Source organism: Neltuma alba, unplaced genomic scaffold (genome assembly GCF_004799145.2).
Source record: "Neltuma alba isolate B1F8T4 unplaced genomic scaffold, ASM479914v2 tig00010569_pilon, whole genome shotgun sequence".
Taxonomy (NCBI): Eukaryota; Viridiplantae; Streptophyta; class Magnoliopsida; order Fabales; family Fabaceae; genus Neltuma; species Neltuma alba.
In genome coordinates, this window is record NW_021635435.1 from 173,422 (window position 1) to 195,898 (window position 22,477).

The 22,477-nt window shown below is 38.1% G+C and overlaps 1 protein-coding gene across 1 annotated transcript in view; it reads left to right on the plus strand.

Moving 5' to 3' along the window:
• Positions 1-22,477, plus strand: part of LOC114757144 (probable protein arginine N-methyltransferase 6) — a 42,161-nt gene that overhangs the window by 9,361 nt on the left and 10,323 nt on the right. The window contains exons 5-7 of the mRNA XM_028946136.1: positions 82-147; positions 1,669-1,737; positions 20,816-20,893. Coding sequence (XP_028801969.1) covers positions 82-147; positions 1,669-1,737; positions 20,816-20,893 — 213 coding nt within the window. The remainder of the gene's footprint in view (positions 1-81; positions 148-1,668; positions 1,738-20,815; positions 20,894-22,477) is intronic.

Here is a 22,477-nt window from a genome sequence, read left to right on the forward strand (position 1 = left end):
TTCTCTTATATGTTTATAATATGTAGTAGCATTTGGAGCTTGACTTGTTGGATATAATTGATCCTTTTCTTTTGTAAGCAGGCAAATGAAGTAGTGAAAGCGAATAATCTATCTGATATTGTCATTGTATTGCATGGACGAGTTGAGGTAGGCTTCTTTGAATCAATGGCCGATTTTTGAAAATCTGATCACCAGTATAAGTTTTCAATTTTTGATTATGATGGTTTAAATTATCAACTTGGTGTTTAGCATCTAAATAATCAAACCTTTTATTCACATTCCAAAGTTTTGATTTTATCAGGAAAAAAAATAAAGGAAGTGCTTGTTTTGTCTGTGTAAATCAAAGTTAAAGACTGAGTTGGTATGTGCTTATCTTAAGGATAGTAATTTTGGTCAAAAAGCTGTCAGACTTCACATGTGAAAGGAGTAGTGGAGGTTTTTGTTATGAAGAAACAGAACCATGTAGCTGTAGTTATTTTTTTTGTTATTGTTTTTTGATGTTTTTCTAGGAATCTATTTTTATTACTTTCAAATATGATTTTAAAGGTAAATTGGATTTCAAAACACTCGCATAATTGAAATTCAAGGGAAAATTAAACGGTAATGCAGCAAAAGTCAAATACAAGATTCTAAGATATTATGACTACAAATAGATACCTAATAAATGTTAACATGATCATAAGTCAGATTATCCAGATGGGCCTGACATTGGGTCTTAAAATCACTTACACTCCTGCTTAAGCTAGATAATATATGTTGATAATTCCCAGCTTCATTTGATTTGCAATTTGAGTATTGGAATGCACGTGAGGTAGATCAGCCACATTGAATCGACTTTCTCCTTTATGAAATGGTGAAAAATCTCTACTTGCTTACTTTGGTCACCATGAATATGGTTCTTTGCAATTCCACTTGTGATCATATTGCAAGTCCATTTTCAGATCCTTTAGTAATATTTAGATCCACAATTCTTCACATATTCCTAGAGCTAATGCTCAATACCCAATTTTTGTACTGCTCCTGGCCGCTATTGGCTGCTTCTTGATTCTTCACGTCACTAGGTTACCCCAATTATAACTGCAATAACCTATTGTAGCCATCTTATCAGTAACTAACCCAGCATAATTTGCATTTGATTAGACTACAACACTTTAGGTTTTTCTTTGGGTAAAAAAGGACCATCATGCTAGGTGTCTTCTTCAGATATCTCAAAATTCTGCATGCATCTCTCATGTGCTCTTCCTGTTGCTTATTCATGGATTGGTTTCCTTCACTTGAGAAAATTGAAGTATGGCCTAGTGTGAGATAGATAAGCTTTATCATGGTTGGTGATCTAGAATCTTGCATGAATTTTCTTCTTCTGACAAGAAAAGGGAAAAAAGAACATTCGATAAATGAGATTGAAATTAGAGTTGGATAATAAAACAGCATAGAATGTATGAAAAAAGTGTAAAGTTATGCTGGAAATGATAAAATTCTTATGGAATTTGGGAGTGATGATTTCCGTTTTCTGTGAAAATATTTGTAACTTTGGCGTGTAATATTTAATTGATGTTGCTTGATGGTTTCTACTTTGGCCTGTGATATCATCTTAATTTGCTTCTATCTTATATCTGCCAATTGGAACCTTTTTCTTAATTTATTTAACATTAGATATCCTTTCTGCAGGATGTTGAAATAGATGAAGAGGTTGATGTCATCATCTCCGAATGGATGGGATATATGCTTCTGTATGAGGTGCTTATTATGATCCATGGAATTAGCAGTAAAAAGTGAGATTATTTGTAGGGTTGAAACCAATACTATATCAATTTCATAATAAAGAAAGACATGCATTCAAAAGAGAAGAAAATATGATTAGTTGACAATAAGACATCCTCATATTTTTATGCACATCACATCCTCAAATTTCTAAAATATGATTAGTTGACAATAAGACATCCTCATATTTTTATGCACAGCACATCCTCAAATTTCTACGATGTGATTGCCTGAGTATTTGTTTGGAATGGTGGTAGGATTCTTTAAAAGTAGCTTTTCAGTCTTGATTTACAGAACATGAATTATGTGAGAAGAGTTTTTTTTTTTTTTTTTGAATTTTGTGAATAAGTGCTTTTGGAGTGTCGAATCATGATCTAAGTTTATTGTTCATAGGGTGTAGGGGGAACTTTCTGTTGGTGATTGAAGAATAATCACGGCCTAAAAAACCCTAACCCTAATTAGTGCAAGTTTAAAATTCAAAATCCAAATGTAATAGTATTTAGGGATATTATTCTGTTTTATCATTTGAAATTGTGTTACTTGATTCTCCTAGAATCTCGACCTATCACTCGGATTTTGGCCTCCCACCTTCATCAAGATGAGGTCACTATAACCTATTTATTTTGCTAGTTCCTTTGGAATAACACTTAATTTAGAACCATAAGAGTTCTTCATGGTGTCAGAGCAATATGATTAGATTTTGCATGGGCCTACTGAATTAACCCTAATACCCTGCCAACTAACCTGACTGGTTTGGCGGCAACTGTGACCAGCAACCCTAGCTCAATCGAGACCTAGCAATGGGGAGGATTATCTCCAATGGTTGTTTAATGTGTGGCTTTTTATCATGGGCAAAGGCAAGCATGGATATCTTTCTAGAGTTGTGGAGAAACCGTAGTCACCGATGAACAATATGCAGATTGGGAAGTTGAAAATTCAATGGCATAGGTATGGCTTATCAACTCCATGACTACAGACATCAGCGCCCACTTTTCTTACTTTTCTTTCTTTCCAACAGCATGAGAGGTGTGGGATGCTACTAAAGATACGTTCGCTGCTGTAAAAAACAAAGCTGCCATCATAAAGATTGAAGGATTTCTGCATGATTTCCAAAAAGGCAACCTTTCAATGGCTTAATATTACATTGAATTATCTGTTAGATGGCAGCAACTTGATGCTTATGAGGCACATGCTTGGAAGTGCACTAGAGATGCAGCACTTTATACCAAAATCAAAGAAGAAAAAAGGATTTTCAAATTTCTTCTTGGATTGGATGCCTCCTTTGAAGACATCCGTGGGACAATAATGGGGCCTGGAGGCTCTCCACTCTGTGATGTCTTTTTCACTGTCTGAAGAAAAGAGAGCCGAAAGAAGTTAGTTAATGGTGACAGCCCAAATGAGGCATTCCAGTTGAGTGCTTTAGTATCCAAAGGAGCAACGCGAGGTGACAAGAAGTAGAACAGATGGCATGATCATTGTTGAAAAAAAGGTCCGATGAGAGAAGTTTGTTGGAAACTAAATGGGAAGCTTCCAAAGAGAGGAAGGCAAGAAGGCTGAGGATACTTAGGCGCCATTAAAGGGAAGTGTGAATCAGAATTCAACAAAGAGCCAGACCTACTTAGAAGGGTTCTTGCAAAATACCCTTCCCAGGAAGATACAGTTGCAACTGGGTTTATTGCCTACATAGGTAAAACAATACTACCTCTAAAAGGTTATGTGCATCATAGGAGATTGTGGATAGCACCAGAAGTTGGAAATTCAGAATTATTGACAGATATAAGGCCATGTCCCTTCAATATATTTGTGAAAGTAGCAGAGGGGAAAGCCTTGAAGGCTAAGAGGCTAGAGATTGTTCATATGACTTCTGAAATTATTTTGTATAATGTTTTCTACACCCGGAGTTTAAAATGTAGTTTGCTACATGTAAAAACTATGACCCAACGCTAGGAATGGGGTGTTTATTTCACCTTTGTTGAACGTGTTTTTTAGGATTTGCGGAGAAGGAAGACGATTGGCATTGCTGAAATTCTAGGAGATCTCTACTGTTTGGAAGTAAATCCCACTCTCAATCAAATATCGTGAAGTTTTCTTCAGTTTTTTCTACTGGTTGTGCAAATAAAGAGGCATTGTTATGGCACTATAAGGTAAGCTATCCAATTTTCGATGTGTCAGGTGTTTCCACATCTTATGAATAAAAATGATTGCTTTTTCATTTGTGATATTTGTCAATGTGGCAAACAAACCAAAGCAACTTACAAACCATACTCACATCAATTTTTAGAACCTTTTCACCTAACTTAGTGACATTTGGGGACTTTCTAGAATACCTTCTCTATCTCATGTTAAATGGTTTGTTAACTTTATTGATGACCATTCTCATCTCACGTGGGTGCCCTTCATGAAAGAAAAATTTGATTTTCCTTCCACATTCATCAACTTTCACAAAATGATCAAACACAAATGTTGACACTTTGCAGTGACAATGGCCAAGAATACAACAACAACAACAAGCCTTATCCCACTAGGTGGGGTTGGCTACATGAATCACACGACGCCATCGTGTTCTGTCAACAACCCAGTCCTTAGATATATTGTTGACTAGGAGGTCTCGTTCAATGACCTTATTAAGCGTTCTTCTTGGTCTTCCTCTGTTCCTTTTTATGGAACTCCATCTTGTCTGATCCACCCTCCTTATCGGGGCTTCTAATGGCCTTCTTTGTATATGTCCAAACCATCTTAAGCGATTTTCAACCATTTTCTCTTGGATAGGTGCCACACCGACTCTTGCTCTGATATTTTCATTTCGAATCTTATCTTTTCTTGTATGACCACACATCCATCTCAACATCCTCATTTCTGTTACCCCAACTTTGTAATCTTGTTTTCCCTTTATTGCCCAACATTCACTACCATACAACATAGCCGGTCTTATAGCAGTCCGATAAAATTTTCTTTTAAGTTTCTCAGGTACCTTCTTATCGCAAATAACTCCGGTAGCTTTCCTCCACTTTAACCAGCCTGTTTGTATTCTATGAGAAATGTCTCTATCAATTTCCTCATCCTCCTATATAATGCATCTTAGGTATTTAAACTTTGATATTTGAGGAATGATTTGCTCCCCCATCTTCACCTCCAAATGCCCATTACCTTGCCTCCTCCCAAAATTACAATGCATATATTCTGTTTTGTTCCTGCTCAAGCAGAAACCTTTCGACTCCAAAGTCCTTCTCCATAACTCTAATCTAGTGTTAATTTCTTCTTTTGATTCCGCCATGAGAACTATATCATCTGCGAAAAGCATGGACTTGGGATTTTTTCTTGAATAGGTTCGGTTAGAACATCCAGAACAATGTTGAACAAGTACGGACTCAAAGAGGATCCCTGATGTAGGCCAATTTGAATAGGGAAGTCCTTTGTCTCACCTCCAGGCATCCTTACACTGGTAGTTACCCCCTCATACATATCTTGTATGGTTTTGATATAAGCAACTCGTACACCTTTTTTTTCCAAAGCCTTTCACATTACTTCTCTTGGCACACGATCGTAAGCCTTTTCCAGGTCAATAAAGACCATATGTAAATCCCTTCTTTTACTTCTATATCTTTCCATTAACCTTCTTATAAATAGATTGCTTCCGAAGTGGATCTCTCTAGCATAAATCCAAATTGGTTTTCTAAAATAGAAGTCTCTAGCCTCAACCTATATTCCATCACTTTTTTCCCAACTTCATTGTATGACTCATAAGTTTTATCCCTCTGTAGCTTGCACAGTTTTGAATGTCTCTTTTATTCTTGTAAATAGGAACTAAAATGCTTCTCCTCCATTCATCCGGCATATTCTTAGAACGTAAAATTTCATTAAAAAACTTGGTTAACCACGCCTCACCCTCATCTCTCAGACATTTCCAAACTTCAATAGGGATACCATCAGGCCTAACGGTTTTTCCATTGTCCATTTTCTTGAGAGCTGCCTTAACCTCTCCGATACGGATCTTGCGGTAGAAAGCCAAATTCTGATCATCTTCGTTAATTAGCAAGTCTTGTAAGTCCTGAGTCGCATAATTGCTTCCCTCATTCAACAACTTGTAAAAATAAGCCTCCCATTTGTCCTTAATATCACCATCAGTAACTAACACTTTACCATTTTCATCCTTTATACACTTTACTTGGTCCAGATCTCTCTTTTTCCTCTCCCTTTGCTTTGCAATCTTGTAAATATTTCTTTCTCCTGTCTTTTTTCCTAACTCCTAATAAAACCCTTCATAAGCTTTAGTACGTGCTTCGCTTACTGCTTTTTTCGTCTCTTTTTTAGCCAACTGATACTTTTCCCGGTTTTCTACACTGTTGCACAAGTGTATGGCCTTAAAACAATCTCTTTTCTGTTTGACTTTCTTTTGCACACTCTTATCCCATCACCAAGTCTCCTTATCTCTCTGACCAGGACCTTTGAATTCTCCCAAAATTTCTTTACCTACCAAACGAACCCTTATAGCTATCTCTTCCCACATCATGTTTGCATTTCCCTGTGACTCCCAAATCCCTTCCTCCAAAAGGGTCCTTTTGAATAACTCACGTTTCTCACCCTTTAACTGTCACCACCTAATCTTGGGTTTTACCACTTGATGGTGTTTTTGCTTGGTACTCTTAAAACGTACATCAAGAATAAATACTCTATGTTGGGCCGTCACCCCATCTCCTGGAATCACTTTGCAATTAGTACACAATCTTCTGTCTGGATTCTTAACAAAAAAGAAATCAATCTGTGATTTTGAGACCACTTTTGTACGTGATTAAATGCTCATCTCGCTTTTTAAAACAAGTGTTGACAATCTTAAGATTATATGCAAGAGAAAAGTCGAGAATAGATTGTCCTCCACTATTAAGCTCCCCAAAACCAAAACCACCATGGGTCCCATTGAATTGTCTGCTTCCTTATTGACATGTCCATTAAGGTCCCCACCGATAAAAACTTTTTCTTCGAGTGGTATGCTTTGAACTAACCCCTCCATATCTTTCTAGAACTTATCTTTAAGGTGTCTTTGTCCCAACCTGAGGTGTATAGGCACTAATGATATTGATAGTATCTTTTCTAACAATTACTCTCAACGATATTATTCTGTCCTCAAACCTTTTAACCTTTACCATGTTTCTTTTTCATGTTCCATCAACGATGATACCAACCCCATTCCTTGCACTCACCTTTCCTGTATACCAAAGTTTATACTCTCCAAGTTCCTTGGCAGCTTCTTCAGTCCATTTGGTTTCTTGGAGGCACAAGATATTAATCCTTCTGTCCCTCCAACTCCTGCTACTTCCATAGATTTTTCATTCAGCGTCCCAATATTCCAAGTGCCAAATCTAATCTCAGTCTCACGAACTAACTTCTTTAGCCGCCTTCGTCCAAGAGAGTGCGGTAGTCCTCGCTCATTTAACACTACATCCGGGCGACGATGCAGCGGCTCTAGCTCATTTCTCACTGTACTTGGGCCATATAGTGCGTCACTTCTGGGCAACGATCTAGCATTAGCGTAATTACTTCGTTGATCCATATTCATGAGATTCGATGGGTTTTTACGTTGGTTGTCGAGGGCCTAACACAACCCTCTTCCTTTATCCAGGCTTGGGACTGGCTATACAATATAGGCGGAGTTTGACAATGGCCAAGAATACGTGAGCTAAACCCTTCAAAACTACCTTAAGGATCATTGCATAGTTCATGAAACTAGCTGTGTTGACACCCTCAATAAAATGGAATGACAAAACGCAAAAACAAACACATCCTAGAGGTAACCCGAGCCCTTATGTTCACTCACAATGTCCTTAAACAATACTTAGGAGAAGCTGTCCTCACATGTCACATCTGTGCACTCTCAACTTTAAAACACCAATGCGCCTCGTTACCCAAGCCTACCTGAACACTTTACTTGCCATTGATCTTCCTCCAAAAGTTTTTGAATGTTTAGCCTCTGTAAAGAGGGAGGAAAATTTGAACCCCGACACATTATACTTTTAGGCTATTCATCGTTCCCATGAGGCCGCAACTGTTACTCTCCTATTCTTTGAAAGTATTTTGTCACAATGAACGTCACATTTGTGGAAGACCAAGCTACTACACCAACTCTCCCATTTAGGGGAGAATGTGAGGGAATGGGAGCCTTTAAGTCTTGGAAAACTTGAAAATATTGTAGAAACTGAATCTACTTGACCTAATCCTTTTCCTATAGCCCTACTCGAGCTAGACCTAAGCCTCCTAAATTATGAAACTGAAAATGAAACTGAACTTGAAACCATTTCCACTCCAGAACTTGACCCAAAATCACGTTCTTCACCATTAGAGCCTAGTATAGTGCCTAATGATGCCTTACACAAAACTACAATAGAGGAATTTGAAGAAGAAATTGAAGAAGTCGAGACAGAAGAAGATGCTCCAAATAGTGGGGATCTTGGATCAAGGCAAGGTCAAGGATCAACCCAATCTTTAGAACCTGATGATCTTGAATAGCCAATTACACTTAGAAAGGGAGTAAGTATTGTGCACTATGCACCCTATGAATCACTTTGTTTCTTATGACAAGTTGTTTATTTATATGAAAGGTTTTGTTACTAACCTTAAAGAAGAAAAAGTTCCTTTAAATTTTAATGAAGCAGTTAAGGATCCTAAATGGAAAGCTGCCATTGATGAGGAGCTTAGGGCTCTAGATAAAAGCAAAATGTGGAATGTAGTGCAAATATCAAGGCGAAATAGGGCTATAGGGTGCAAATGGGTCCTTACAATCAAATATAATTCAGATGGGTCTATAAACAAATTTGAAGCTCAATTAGTGGCAAAAGCATTCTCCCAAACCCAAGCTGTTGATTACCAAGATACATTTGCACCAGTAGCAAAACTAAATGCTATCAGAATATTGCTATCCCTTTCTACCGACATTGATTAGCCACTGCACTTGCTAGATGTGAACAATGCATTTTTAAATAGAGATTTTCAAGAAGTCTATATGAGGATCCTAGAAGGACTAAAAGAACATGGGGGTCCTAACAAGGCTTATAGGTTATATGAGTCACTTTATGGGCTCAGGTGGTCACCAAGGGCATGGTTTGGGAGATTTATAAAAGTTGTTAAGAGTTTAGGATACATTCAATGTCAATCAAATCATACTTTGTTTGTTAAGCACTCAGGTACAAAGATTACTATCTTAATTGTGTATGTTGATGATATTGTGATAACTAGAGATGATTTTGGAGAAATAGAATGGTTGAAAAAGACTTTGGCTGCGGTATTTGAGGCTAAATACCCTGGACACCTAAGGTACTTTCATGGAATGGAAATAACTAGATCAAAAAAGGGCATTTTTGTCTCCCAGAGAAAGTGCACACTTGATTTACTCAAGGAAACCGGTGTTGTAGGAGCTAAGCCATCACCAATTCTTGTAGACCCCTCTGTTAACTTGGAATTCAAAAAGGATGGTGTTGCCGTTGATGCAGAGAGATACAACAGACTGGTGGGAATTCTTATTTACTTGTCCCATACTAGATCTGACATAAGCTATGCAGTGGGAGTAGTTAGCCAATTTTCAGCACAACCACAAGAAGATCATATGTAGGCAATTTATACTATAATTAGTTATTTAAAGATGACACTAGGAAGAGGAATATTCTTCAAAAGGGAGAATCTAGGAATGTAGTTGTTTATTTAGGTGCAGATCATGGAAGAACATGTGTTGATAGAAGATCAATAGGAGGTTACTTCACTTTCGTATGGGGTAGTCTTATAACATGGAAAAGTAAGAAACAAATTGTTGTATCAAGTAGTATTGTAGAAGCTGAATTAAGGACCCTAGCTAATGGAGTTTGTGAAGGCATGTGAATTATCTGAGTACTAAGGGAACTTATATTCACAGTTAATGCACCTGTTAAACTATGGTGTGATAGCATGTATGCAATTTAGATGGTTTGCAACCCAGTTCATCGTGATAGAACTAAGCACGTTGACATTGATAGACACTTTATAAAAGAGAAGATTGAATCAAAGAGTTATTGATTTCTCACACATAAACACCTCATTCTAAGTAGCTGATGTTCTTACCAAACCCCTGGAACAACCTAAGCTTGAAAATTTTAGAGGCAAGTTGGGCATGTTGGATATCTACTTGCCAGCTTGAGGGGGAATGTTGGTGACCAAAGAATAATTGGTCATGGGCCTAAAACAGCTTAACCCTAATTAGTGCTAGTTTAAAATTCAAATTTCAAATGTAATCTAGTATTTAAGGATATTATTCCGTCTTATCATTTGCACTTGTATTTTTTGATTCTCCTTGAGTCTCGGCCTATCACTAGGATTTCGGCCTCCCACCCTCATCAAGATGGGGTTGCTGTAACCTATTTATTTCTCTAGTTCCTTTCGAATAACATTTAATTTTGAAGCACAAGAGTTCTTCGCTTTCCCTATTATGTGACAGAATTGCTTTTACTGCCCAGAATTATAAAAAGAAAATTAGCAAGATACATGAAAGAGGAAAAATACTTTATGTTGTCTAGGGTGTTAACCTCAAGCTTCCTTCTATTTTGGAGAAAGATGCTGAGCATTGGAGTTACTTTAGGCTGGCTATAGTCCTGACCTAGAAAGGGGTCTTTTAGGAATTGTGTGACTCACTTTTGGGGCTCATATTAGTAGTGGGTGTATCTTTGTTTTTGGATTTTTTTGGGGGGGGGGATTTTGTATTCAAAGTGTAGTGCGGAGAGGACTAGCCTCTCAAAACCCAGGTTAGGGGTGGAAGAATAGAGTCATTCTTCGTCATTTTTTCCTTCATGTTTTAGTGTGCTATGTCTTGTGCCTTTTGGGTGAGCTTAGAGTGAATTATAGGTTGTGATTTTCCTTCTGATCTTGAGGAGGAAATATTTTGTGGAATTAATATTAGTTTCCATATCATTTTTCCTCTTGTTCTACTTTGGTTCCTATCATTATGCAAATTGTTATCTAAATTGAAATGGAACCCTCATCCTTAGAGTGAATTATAGGTTGCAATTTTCCTTATGATCTTGAGGAGGAAATATTTTGTGGAATTAATATTAGTTTTAGCATCATTTTCCTCCGGTTCTACTTTAGTTCCTATCATTATGCAAATTGTTATCTAAATTGAAATGGAACCCTCATCCTTGGTTTGATAGGTTTATTGAGTTGGTTGTGAAGTATGGAATGAAGGAAAATGTATGTCATCATTGAGCTTTCTTGAAACAAATAGTCAATGACATAATCCTAGTTGTATGTGTTGATTATATACTAATTATTGAGAGTGATGCTTTAAACATATTATCACTCAAAATTTTCACCCTCTCTTTTAAGCAATTGTTAGGGCTATGAATATTTTTCATGATAGTTGAGCTTGTAATGTGTAAGATAGGTATCTTTCTAACTGAGTGAAAATATGTTCTTGAATTTTTAGCTGATATATGGAAAATTGGCTGTTAGATCATGTAGTGCACCTATTTTTTGAACTATAAAATTTCCATGGAGGGGTGGGCCATTTGAAGGTGATTAGAACTGTAGAAAAATGTCATGGAAAGCAAGCTACCTTTTTCAACTTGTTTTGACTTCACATATTTTTTGTTAAAGTCCATATTATATGTTGTTTATGTTCAAGGTGTTAGTAGTTTTTTCATTTGAATAGGGGTGAAATATAAGATAAAAAAATTGTATTCTTATTGTCATTTCTTAAAAATATTTTATCTTAGGAATTGAACATGAAAATTTTTAAACAAAGACCATTTAAATTTGTATGATCTAAATCACGTCTCAAGGATGGGCTTATGGTGCTAGTCCTTAAGCTAAGCATTGAATCCAAGTCCTGAACTCTTTTTTGTATCATTTACTATATAGGAATTGGGCATAATGGAAGTGAGAAGGAAATCCATATTTTGCATTGTTTGGCATTACCATATTTCTACAAGGAAGCCTACTTCCATCAAAATCAACAGAAATAGCTTCTACCCTATTACCTAAGTTCCACGGAAGTCTCAATGCATTATTTTCTCCTTCACATTTCAACATTAAACATGATTGTAACACTGAACGATGATGCAAAGTGGTTTGGTGATGATGATGAAGATGGTGAAGGTGGTGAAGGCAGTAGTGATGACATGTCGTGGAGGACCTATAGTAGAAGGCAATGGCGAAGGTGGTGCTAGCGATTGTCTAATGCCAATCACAATCACTCCTTACCCATTGCAATTCCTAGGCACAATTTCTTGTTTTGCTACTTTACCTCTTACCTTTGTTCACTCTTTCACAATGTCAACAAGTACTCGTTTTTCTGTTTTTGCATTGCCATTTCTCCCCTCATCCTGGATTTTCATATTTTCTAGTTTCTGGGCTTCTATGTTTGATTTTAATTTTTGCTCTGTTGCTCATTGTGTGGAAATGGTTGGTGCAGATTGTTTATGGTTCCTACTCTGATTGTTTATGCTGTCTATTGAGGTAGGGTTTGCCGATGGTGGAGGATGATATAGGTGGGGATGGAATCTTTGGAAAGTGGAAGAAGACTATAGATCTGGGTTCATTTATAATGTCTAACCCATCTTTTAGGTTTTTTAATTTTGATTTCTATTTTGTTGTTAGATTTTTCATAGGTGTTGGTGATTGTTTTCTAGTGGCTTTTTGATGGTGTGGTTATTGCTGGTCTTCTTCGTGGTTGAGGGTTTAGGTTAATTATTCTTAAAATCATAACAGTATTGCCACCTATTGTTAAAAATGTTAGCAGTCAATATCACTATTTAAATGGTGAACATTAGTTGTCTAACACTATGATTTTAAAGTTCCAAATTTGCAGCCCGGGTACTTGGTGCTCGAGTGAGAGGGTAAATTTGCACTTGAAGCCATATATATATATGCACACATTGATAAAATATTGTATTACACTTCGATTGACATGCCAAACATTCTTTCAAACCCCATTGCCACTCGTATTTGCTCTATTTCCACTTCCATTTCCTTGTTTACTTCCTTCGTACTCTTCCAAGATGTCAGATGTGGCATCAATGTGGTTAGCTATTTTATGTTTTCCTTGATAGTTAATTATTGGATGGCTTTAGAAGAAATTCTTCGCTGCTTAGAAAGTAGCTTGAAGAAGCAACTATTGCATGGATTTCATGGGTACACTATTGGATGCTTTTTATTTGTCAATTGGATAAAATCCATGGTATATGTGAGGTTTACTAGGAGACATTGTGTTTCCATGTAGTGAATCAGTGTGATTACGAAGAAGAATGTAGTATTTTGTTCTAGTGTAGAACTAGAACATAGAGCTTGAGGGCTTTTGCTGTTTAGGATTGTGGGGATATATTATCTTTTGAGAAGGATTAATCTTGTGCCCTTATTGCTAACAAAGATGACAATAATTTACTTTTGGCTTTCAACCCTAGTGTTTCATGAATGAACCAAGTATAATGATGTTTTAAGAAAGGAAATGACTAGCAGATATTTCCACTAAACCTTTGAACGGATTGTGATCCTTGATTATGTAACATTGTGGATAATGTAAATATCTTGTCATTCATATAAAGCGATGTAGGTACATGTTATTGGACATCTTGTTTATATATACCTACAATGCTATATACAAATATTGAGGTAATTATGTTATCTTGTTTATATATGTCTTTTTTTTTTTTTTTTTTCTGCTGTCTTTTATATAGTTCCTGGATGTGCCTCTTTTGGTGAGTGTATGTGCTGATTGACAACATTTAAGACAAAAGCAATGCTAGGCTTTGCACATGACATGTATATTAACCGTCCAACACATCTTTGTTAAGTTTCCTTGTCAGTTGTCTTGCTTCTTACTCTTTCTTGCCATTATAGGTGTATCAATTGGTTTGCAGCCAAACTTCCCTGTATCAGTTAAATAGTCAACAATATATCTTTTGTCAGTTACTGATTCCCTTCTTTGATCATGAAACCTCGTTGCCTAAGGAATATTCCATTTGTCCCAAAGTCTTTCACTTCAAATCTTGTTACTAGTTTCCCCTGAAATATTTCTGTAAAGATATGTAGAAATATTGTAATTAGTATAGGATCAAATTAGATATGATAGGATATTAAATGATAGGATATTATCTCCTAATAATGTGCTATTAATGCCTAGGCTCCTCTCTTGTGTATATATTCTCTCTTTCTGATCATGAATAATACAGGAAAATATATTCCATATTATTTCCTTCTAATATGGTATCAGAGCAGGCATTTTAGGGTTTTAACACTTGGTCGTGCCATACACATTGGCTTTTTGTCAGTTCTTGAACCCACCTTTAGGGCTCCTGTCTTTGGCCTCTGGTGGTAGCACGCGCTGGCCAGAGGAAGTCGCAAGGTCCTGACCAGCCAAACCCTGGCGTTTTGTCGCCATCTGAGGAGTGCGTGACTCTCACGTCGTCACCTGAGGTGGCTTGTTCATGAGTTGACTAGTTTTCCAGTTGCATTCCGACATCACTAGTTTTCCAACTTTTTTACATTGTTCCTTGATTAGACAATATATCAACATATTGAATTAGGATGCTCTTCTTACCTCTCATGTCTGAAATGGTCACCATATATGCAAAGCCAACCATTGTTTGGGAAGCATGCTTCTCCAGTGGGAAAATCACTATGTTAATTTTTTATGTCCATGACATAATGGTCAAAGTTGATAATTGTAAAGATATGTAACTATATATTGTAATTAATATAGGATCATATAGGATCAAATCAGATATGATAGGATAGGATATTATCTCCTCATAATGAGCCATTAATGACTGAGGCTCCTCTCTTGTGTATAAATACCCTCTTTCTGATCATGAATATACAAGAAATATATTCCATATTATCCTTTGTCTAATATGGTATCAGAGCAAGCCATTTAGGGTTAGGTTTTCCGTCTGGATACATTTCACCTGCGCCGTACAGTGATTCTACCGTCAGCCACCGCGTTCAACAATAGGGCGTCTGTGTTGGACGTTTTCTGGGAACACGCGCTGGCCAGGGAGGATCGCACGGCGCCGACCGGTCGATCCCTGAAGTTTCGCGACCGTCCAAGCAGCGCGTGACCGTCACGTGCCGTCACTCGCGACGGTACTGTTCACGCGTTGCCGCGTTTTTCGCCGTCCGAGCAGTTTGTCGACTTCGTCTTGCATTTTCCGGCGCATCCCTGGTACTTTTCAGGTCTGGGTCTTTCCCCTTTGTGTTGATTCAGAGCTCTTTGGTTACTGTGCCGTGTGAACAGTAACGTTTCAGACTGGTATTGCTGTTCGTGCCTTCTATAGATTGTAGGAGGTGTTGTTTGGTCCCTGGAGTGATCATTTGTGGCTACTTATTCTTTCTTGTCATTGCTAGACTTATCTCTTTTCTATTTATCTCTCATGGGTGATATTAAGTCTACAGTTACCTCTGAAGTGGTTTCGGTAGTCGTTAAGATTACTGAGCACAAATTAAACTGGACAAATTATCTAGATTGGAGTAAAACTATTCGTATCTACTTACGGAGCATTGAGAAGGAGAATCATTTAACTGAAGACCCTTCGACCACAGACACCAGTCAATTGTGGTTAAGGGACAATGCCCGGCTCTTCTTACAGATCCGCAACTCCATTGACAGTGAGATTATTCCTTCTGTTTCTCACTGTGAATTTGTTAAGGAATTGATGAATTATTTTGAATTTTTATACTCAGGCAAGGATAATATTTCTCGTGTTTATGAGGTTTGCGAAGCGTTTTATCGCGCAAAGAAGCAAGATCGCCCTCTCAAGACCTACTTCATGGATTTTAAACGAATGTATGAAGAATCGAATGTTCTTATGCCTCTTGGTACTGATCTGAAGGTCCAACAAGCCCAACGAGAGCACATGGCCATTATGAGTTTTCTCACTGGTCTTCTGCCTGAATATGAAACTGTTCGCTCTCAAATTCTATCTGTTTCTGAGATTCCTACCCTTCAGGAGGTGTTTTCTCGTGTGATGAGGACTGAGAATCTTTCATCACCAGTTACTAATGCTCCTGTCAGTGCCCTAATCAGTCGAGGCCCAAATGATAGTTGTGGGATGACTAACCGTGGAGGCTCCAAGCAAGGGGGAACTACTCCAGATTCTAGTGGGGTGGTATGTTACTACTGTAAGGAGCCGGGCCATACGAAGCGTACTTGTCGTAAGCTACAAAACAAACAACAACGTAATAACTCTGCTGCACATGTGGCAACCCTAGCTGATGATAAGGTCACAATATCTGTTGCTGAATATGCTCAATTAAAATCTCTCACACCACTCGGGAGTGCTCCTGCTGCTATAGGTAATTAGGCTACTGCTCTTGTCTCTTCTTCCTCCAAATGGATCATAGATTCTGGTGCTACTGACCACATGACAGGTAACCGCCATCTCTTCTCCACTTATAATTCTTATGCCAATCCTTCAACTATCACTATTGCCAATGGCTCCCATTCCCGGATCCTTGGATCAGGCACTGTTCAACCTACCCCCTCCATTCATTTGTCATCTGTGCTAGATGTACCTGATCTTGCATTTAATCTGCTTTCCCCTAGTAAACTTACTCGTCAATTAAACTATTGGGTCTCACTCTTTCCTGATCATTGCTTGATACAGGATCTTTTGACGAAGAAGACTATTGGTAGGGGCTATGAATCTGGTGGACATTATTTTCTCGATGAGCAAGGGTCTCGTGCTGTGGCTTGTGCCGGTTGTCTCACTCCTTTTGAAGCACATTGTCGTTTGGGTCATTTGTCTTTGTCTTCTTTAAAAAGGGTTTATCCTCAGTTTCAACACTTGTCATCTTTAGATTGTAAGTCGTGTCAGTTTGCCAAACATCATCGTCTTCCTTTAGTGTCTCGAGTCAATAAACGGGCTTCGTCCCCTTTTGAGCTAGTTCATTCTGATGTTTGGGGTTCGTGTCCTGTTGAGTCAACAACAGGTTTTAAATATTTTGTTACATTTGTTGATGACTATTCTCGTACAACTTGGTTATATTTAATGAAAAGTCGTTTTGAATTATTCTCTCATTTTTGTGCCTTTTTTGCGGAAATTAAAACTCAATTTCATACTTCCATTCGTACTTTACATAGTGATAATGCTAAAGAATATTTTTCTAGTACGTTTCAATCCTATATGCTCCAAAACGGTGTCCTTCATCAATCTTTCTGTGTTGATACACCAGCTCAAAATGGTGTTGCAGAACGAAAAAATCGCCACTTACTAGAGGTGGCACGAGCGCTTTTGTTTCAAATGAAGGTTCCCAAAACCTTCTGGGTTGATGCTGTCTTCACTGCTTGCTTCCTCATTAACTGCATGCCCTCTTCGGTTCTTGATGGTAACATTCCCTATACTACTCTTTTCCCTTCAAAACCTTTGTTTCCTGTTGATCCTAAGATCTTCGGCTGTGTTTGCTTTGTCCGGGATGTACGACCATCTGTCTCCAAATTAGATCCGAAGTCCCTTAAGTGTGTCTACCTTGGCTATTCTCGGGTTCAAAAGGGCTATCGGTGTTTCTCTCCTACTCTTAATCGTTATCTTGTTTCTACAGATGTCACCTTTCAAGAATCAATTCCATACTTTTCTTCGTCCATTTCACTTGCCCCTCCTCCTTCTATGGAAGAGGATGACCTTCTGGTGTACCCGGTTCTCCCGCCACCCACTCCACCATCTCCAGCTCCAGCTCCCGCTCCTGCTCCAGCTCCGGCTCCGGCTCCGGCTCCGACTCCTGTGCCACCACCCTTGTCTCATGTCTACATACGATGTTCCAAGGAGACCAATGTCACCATCCCAGATTCCGGCCCTCCAGTGTCTGCTTTGTCATCGGATCCTGTGTTGAGCATCTCTCATCCTGAACTTCCACCTCTCTCCAACTCCGAGACACCTCCTGTTCCTGATCCAGATCCCTCACTTGACTTGTCCATTGCTCTTTGCAAAGGTAAACGCACTTGCACCCATCCTATTTCCTCATTTGTTTCTTATAACCACCTTTCCCCTGCCTCTCGTGCCTTTGTCTCTTCTTTAGATCTTATTTCCGTACCTAAGACCCTTCATGAAGCTTTAACCCACCCGGGTTGGCGTGCTGCTACGGAAGAGGAGATGGCGCCCCTTGACCGGGCTGGCACTTGGACCTTAGTGGATCTACCGACAGGAAAGAAGGCTATTGGCTGTAAGTGGGTCTTAACCCCTAAAACCCGAGCTGATGGTACCCTTGACCGCCTTAAAGCTCGCCTGGTTGCTAAAGGCTATGCTCAGACCTATGGTGTTGATTACTTTGAAACTTTCTCCCTTGTTGCGAAACTCTTCTCTGTTCGTCTTTTCATCTCTATGGCAGCAACCTATGGCTGGGATCTCCATCAATTGGATATAAAGAATGCTTTTTTACATGGTGATCTTCTTGAAGAAGTCTATATGGAGCAACCACCAGGCTTTGTTGCTCAGGGGGAGCGTGGAAAAGTATGTTGTCTTAAGAGATCTTTATATGGCCTAAAGCAGAGTCCCCGTGCATGGTTTGACAGGTTCAGTACTATTGTGCAGAAATTTGGCATGTGTCAAAGTAAGTGTGATCACTCTGTGTTTTACCAGAGCACAGGCACTGGCATGATTCTATTGGTTGTGTATGTCGATGATATTGTGATTACAGGGAGTAATATGTCGGGGATCTCTTCTCTTAAGTCCTTTCTTAATTCTCACTTTCAAACAAAAGATCTGGGCTCGGAATTGAGGTCTTGAGAAGTAAAAAAGGAATCTTATTGACTCAAAGGAAGTATGTTCTTGATCTGTTGAAGGAAACTGGAAAGTTAGGGGCTGCGCCAAACAGTTTTCCTATGATTTATAATCCACTCCTTGATGCTGATGGAAGCATACCATCTGAGAATCCCGTTGATGCTGCTAAGAGCAAGCTGTTTGAGAACCCGGAGAGGTATCGAAGATTGATTGGAAAACTGAATTATCTTACTGTGACCCGACCTGATATCACCTATCCAGTCAGTGTACTTAACTAGTTTATGGTCTCGCCTACTATCAGACAGTGGGAAGCTTTAGAGCATGTGTTTCATTACTTGAAGGGGTCTCCAGGTCGTGGGATATTATACAAAAATCATGGTCATATAGATATTGAGTGCTTTTGTGATGCTGATCATGGTGGTTCAAAGGCCACAAGAAGGTCTACTACAGAATATTGCGTCTTTATGGGAGGAAATTTGGTGTCCTGGAGGAGCAAGAAGCAGAATGTGGTGTCACGATCAAGTGTAGAGGCAGAATATAGAGCTATGGCACAATCCGTGTGCGAGATAGCCTGGATACATCAATTATTGAAGGAGGTTGGTCTTAAAACCACGTTACCAGCAAAATTGTGGTGCGACAATAAAGCAGCCTTACACATAGCTTCTAATTCAGTGTTTCATGAACGCACAAAACACATTGAGATTGATTGTCATTTTGTTCGGGATAAGATCAAGGAAAACTTCATCTCAACAGGACATGTGAAATCTAGTGACCAATTGGGTGATCTCCTTACTAAAGCTTTGAATGGGGTTCGGGTTGACTATCTTTGTAACAAGTTGGGCATGATTGACATCTATGCTCCAACTTGAGGGGGAGTGTAAAGATATGTAAATATATATTGTAATTAATATAGGATCATATAGGATCAAATCAGATATGATAGGATAGGATATTATCTCCTCATAATGAGCCATTAATGACTGAGGCTCCTCTCTTGTGTATAAATACCCTCTTTCTGATCATGAATATACAAGAAATATATTCCATATTATCCTTTGTCTAATAATAATCATGGTGATATAAAGTAGCTAAAGAAATTATTGACCTAGGAAATCTTGGACGTGGTGGAGGTTGCCAAAACAATAGAGAGAATTGTAGTGTCACAGAGAAAATGTGCTTTGGACTTGAAGAGATATGAATGTTCACTTTCTAACCTCCTGAAACTTAAATGTGAATAATTACAGATTTGGCTTGATGGAGAATTGTGTACCAGTTGATATTGAGATACATCAAGGCTTAATGAGATGGCTGATATACCTTTGTGATGCAAGATTGATTTCTAATTCCCTATGGGAGTAGTTAGTCAATTCATGAGCAAGTCAAATGATGAGCACTTGGAGGGAGTTTTGGAAGGAGTTTTTACAATATTGATGTACCTAAAACTTACTTGTGGGAAAGGTCTCTACTTCAAGGGATTCATATAGGTGTTGAGGTGCACACCAATAGTGACTAGGGAAGATCTGTTGCAGATAGACGGTCTATTATTGGATATTTTATGCATGTCTTGGTCATTCTTGTGACCTGTAGGAGTAAGAAACCAGCGGTAGCACATAATAGTGTTGAAGCAGAATTTACGGCTCTAGTAATGGGAAATTGTGAAGGTTCTTTGCTGTCTTGAGTATTGAATGAATTGAAGATTGGGTTTGGAAGCCGTATGACAGTCCTCTGTGATAATATAGCAACCATTGGGGTGGTATCACAATTAGAAAAAGCATGTAGCGATCAATTGACAATATATCAAAGAGAATATTTAGTAAGCTTGATAGGGGCAATGTACACACCTACTAAAGGATAGAAATGATAAACGTTTATTCACCATCTTAAGGGGGAGCATTGGAATGTATGTGATTCCTGATTATTAGCTGTTCTTTTCCTAGCTTTTTTCCTTTTTTTTATCATTTGATTATTCATGTGAGGATTTTTTTTTTTCAAGAATTGAGTAAGATTGTAGATTTCCTAGATAATCTTTGATTCGATTTTCTGGTGAGATTGATAAGATCTCCAAGGATTATAGCTAGTTGTGCTGGGTTGATGCCTCATGGATGTCTTCGGAAGATTAGCCCTTAATAGAATAGGAATCTGTGAATGAGAAATAATTAATGTAAGCTAATTTCATGGACATAAAATTAGGCTAGGAAACTTGCTAAACTAAAGCCATGTCATCTGATTATCATAACAAATCTCCTGTCTTAAAACTATTTGATTATGTTTGACTATTTTCAATTAATATTTATTAACCACCTAAATAACCATATGTGTTAACCTTGTAGAGCATGCTTGGAAGTGTTATCACAGCTAGGGATCGCTGGCTCAAACCTGGAGGTCTTATTCTTCCTTCAGATGCAAAGGTAACTTTATTTTTTTTATGCAGATGTTTCAATGCATATTGTTTACCCAGTTTTGTTAGTTAGTTAGTTTTATTAGAATGATTGCCATCCAATGTTCACCTTTTTCTTTACTTCAAATCCATGCTTGCTAAGAGATATAAGCTGTACAATAAAAACAACAGCTACTAGAAATCATTGTAGGAGATAACATGATTATTTGGTCTTAACTTTTCTTTTTGTGGCTCTATTCTCATCTCCTTATCTTTTGGTTATTGTTATTAGAAATATTTGACATACTTTTATGTTTGTTCCTGGTTCCCACCATCAACACATTGTTTCTGATTGTTAAGAAATAAGTAGTAAGAATTAGTTTCCCTCTTAATTTCTACACTCATAGTCCATATGTATCTTTGTAATAAACTTTGATATTAATATTAATACATGGGAATTAGGAATGGTAAGGGGAATTAGGGGCTAAAGTGTAATTTGGGTAATTATCTTAATATCTCTATAAATTGGATCTTGGGTGTCATGGGGATTGTGTGAATGAATATTACTATTTTGATCTTGTTTCTTCCTTTACCACTAATAATGATATATCTGCTAGTCTTTTGGCCACTGGACCACATCTTCATCTGGGGTTCGACTCCAATCTTCAGTTTAGAGAAGACTCTTCTTATCCATATTTGTTCACATATTCCTAGTGCTAGGGCTTTGTATTCGGCCTTGGCATTTGTTTATAGATTGTTTTTTTACTTCTCTATGTGGCTAGATTTCCCAACACGAAAGTACAATACCTTGTAGTTGATCTTCTATTAGTAACAGAACCTCCTCAGTCAGCATCGTTGAACATTTCATTGGTTCTACTTGGTCCCTTTTTGAAGAACAAGCCATATCCAGGGGTCATCTTCAAGTATTGAATAATCTTATGTACTGCATCGATGTGTTGCTCTTGAGGATTTTGCATGAATTGGCTAACGAGGCTCATTGGAAAGCTTACATCAGGTCTAGCATGTGAGAGATATAGTTTCCCTACTAGCTCTTGATATCTGCCCACATCTATTGGAATGTCTTCTTTTTTGAATTGTCTTATGCGCTGCCTCCATGGGTGTTTCTGCTAGTTTTGCTCCAAACATTCTTGTTTCCTTTAAAAGGTCGGGGGTGTGTGTCGTTTGAGACACTGAAATTCCAGTACTAGGCTTGGCTACCTCCATTCCGAAGAAGTATCTGAGATTGCCAAGATCTTTTACCTCAAATTCTCTAGCTAGTGAACCTTTTAGCTTCTGAATGCTCTCTCTGTTGATGGTGATGTTATCTACATACACCATGAGAATAGACATTTTTCTGTTCTGTGCATTGACAAAAAGTGTGTGATTAGTTTGACACGGATGCTAAAGCCAAAACTCTTACTTCACTTGTGAATATTTCAAGCTACGCTCTTTGAGACAGTTTTACCCCATACAAGTACTTCTTTAGTTTGCATACCCTGGAAGGGTTTCTAGTATCTCCTAGGCCGAGTTGTAGCTCCATATACAGTTCTTCTAAGTTGCCATTCAAGAAGGCATTTTTGATGTCTAGTTGATGAAGGGGTTAGTCAAGGTTTGC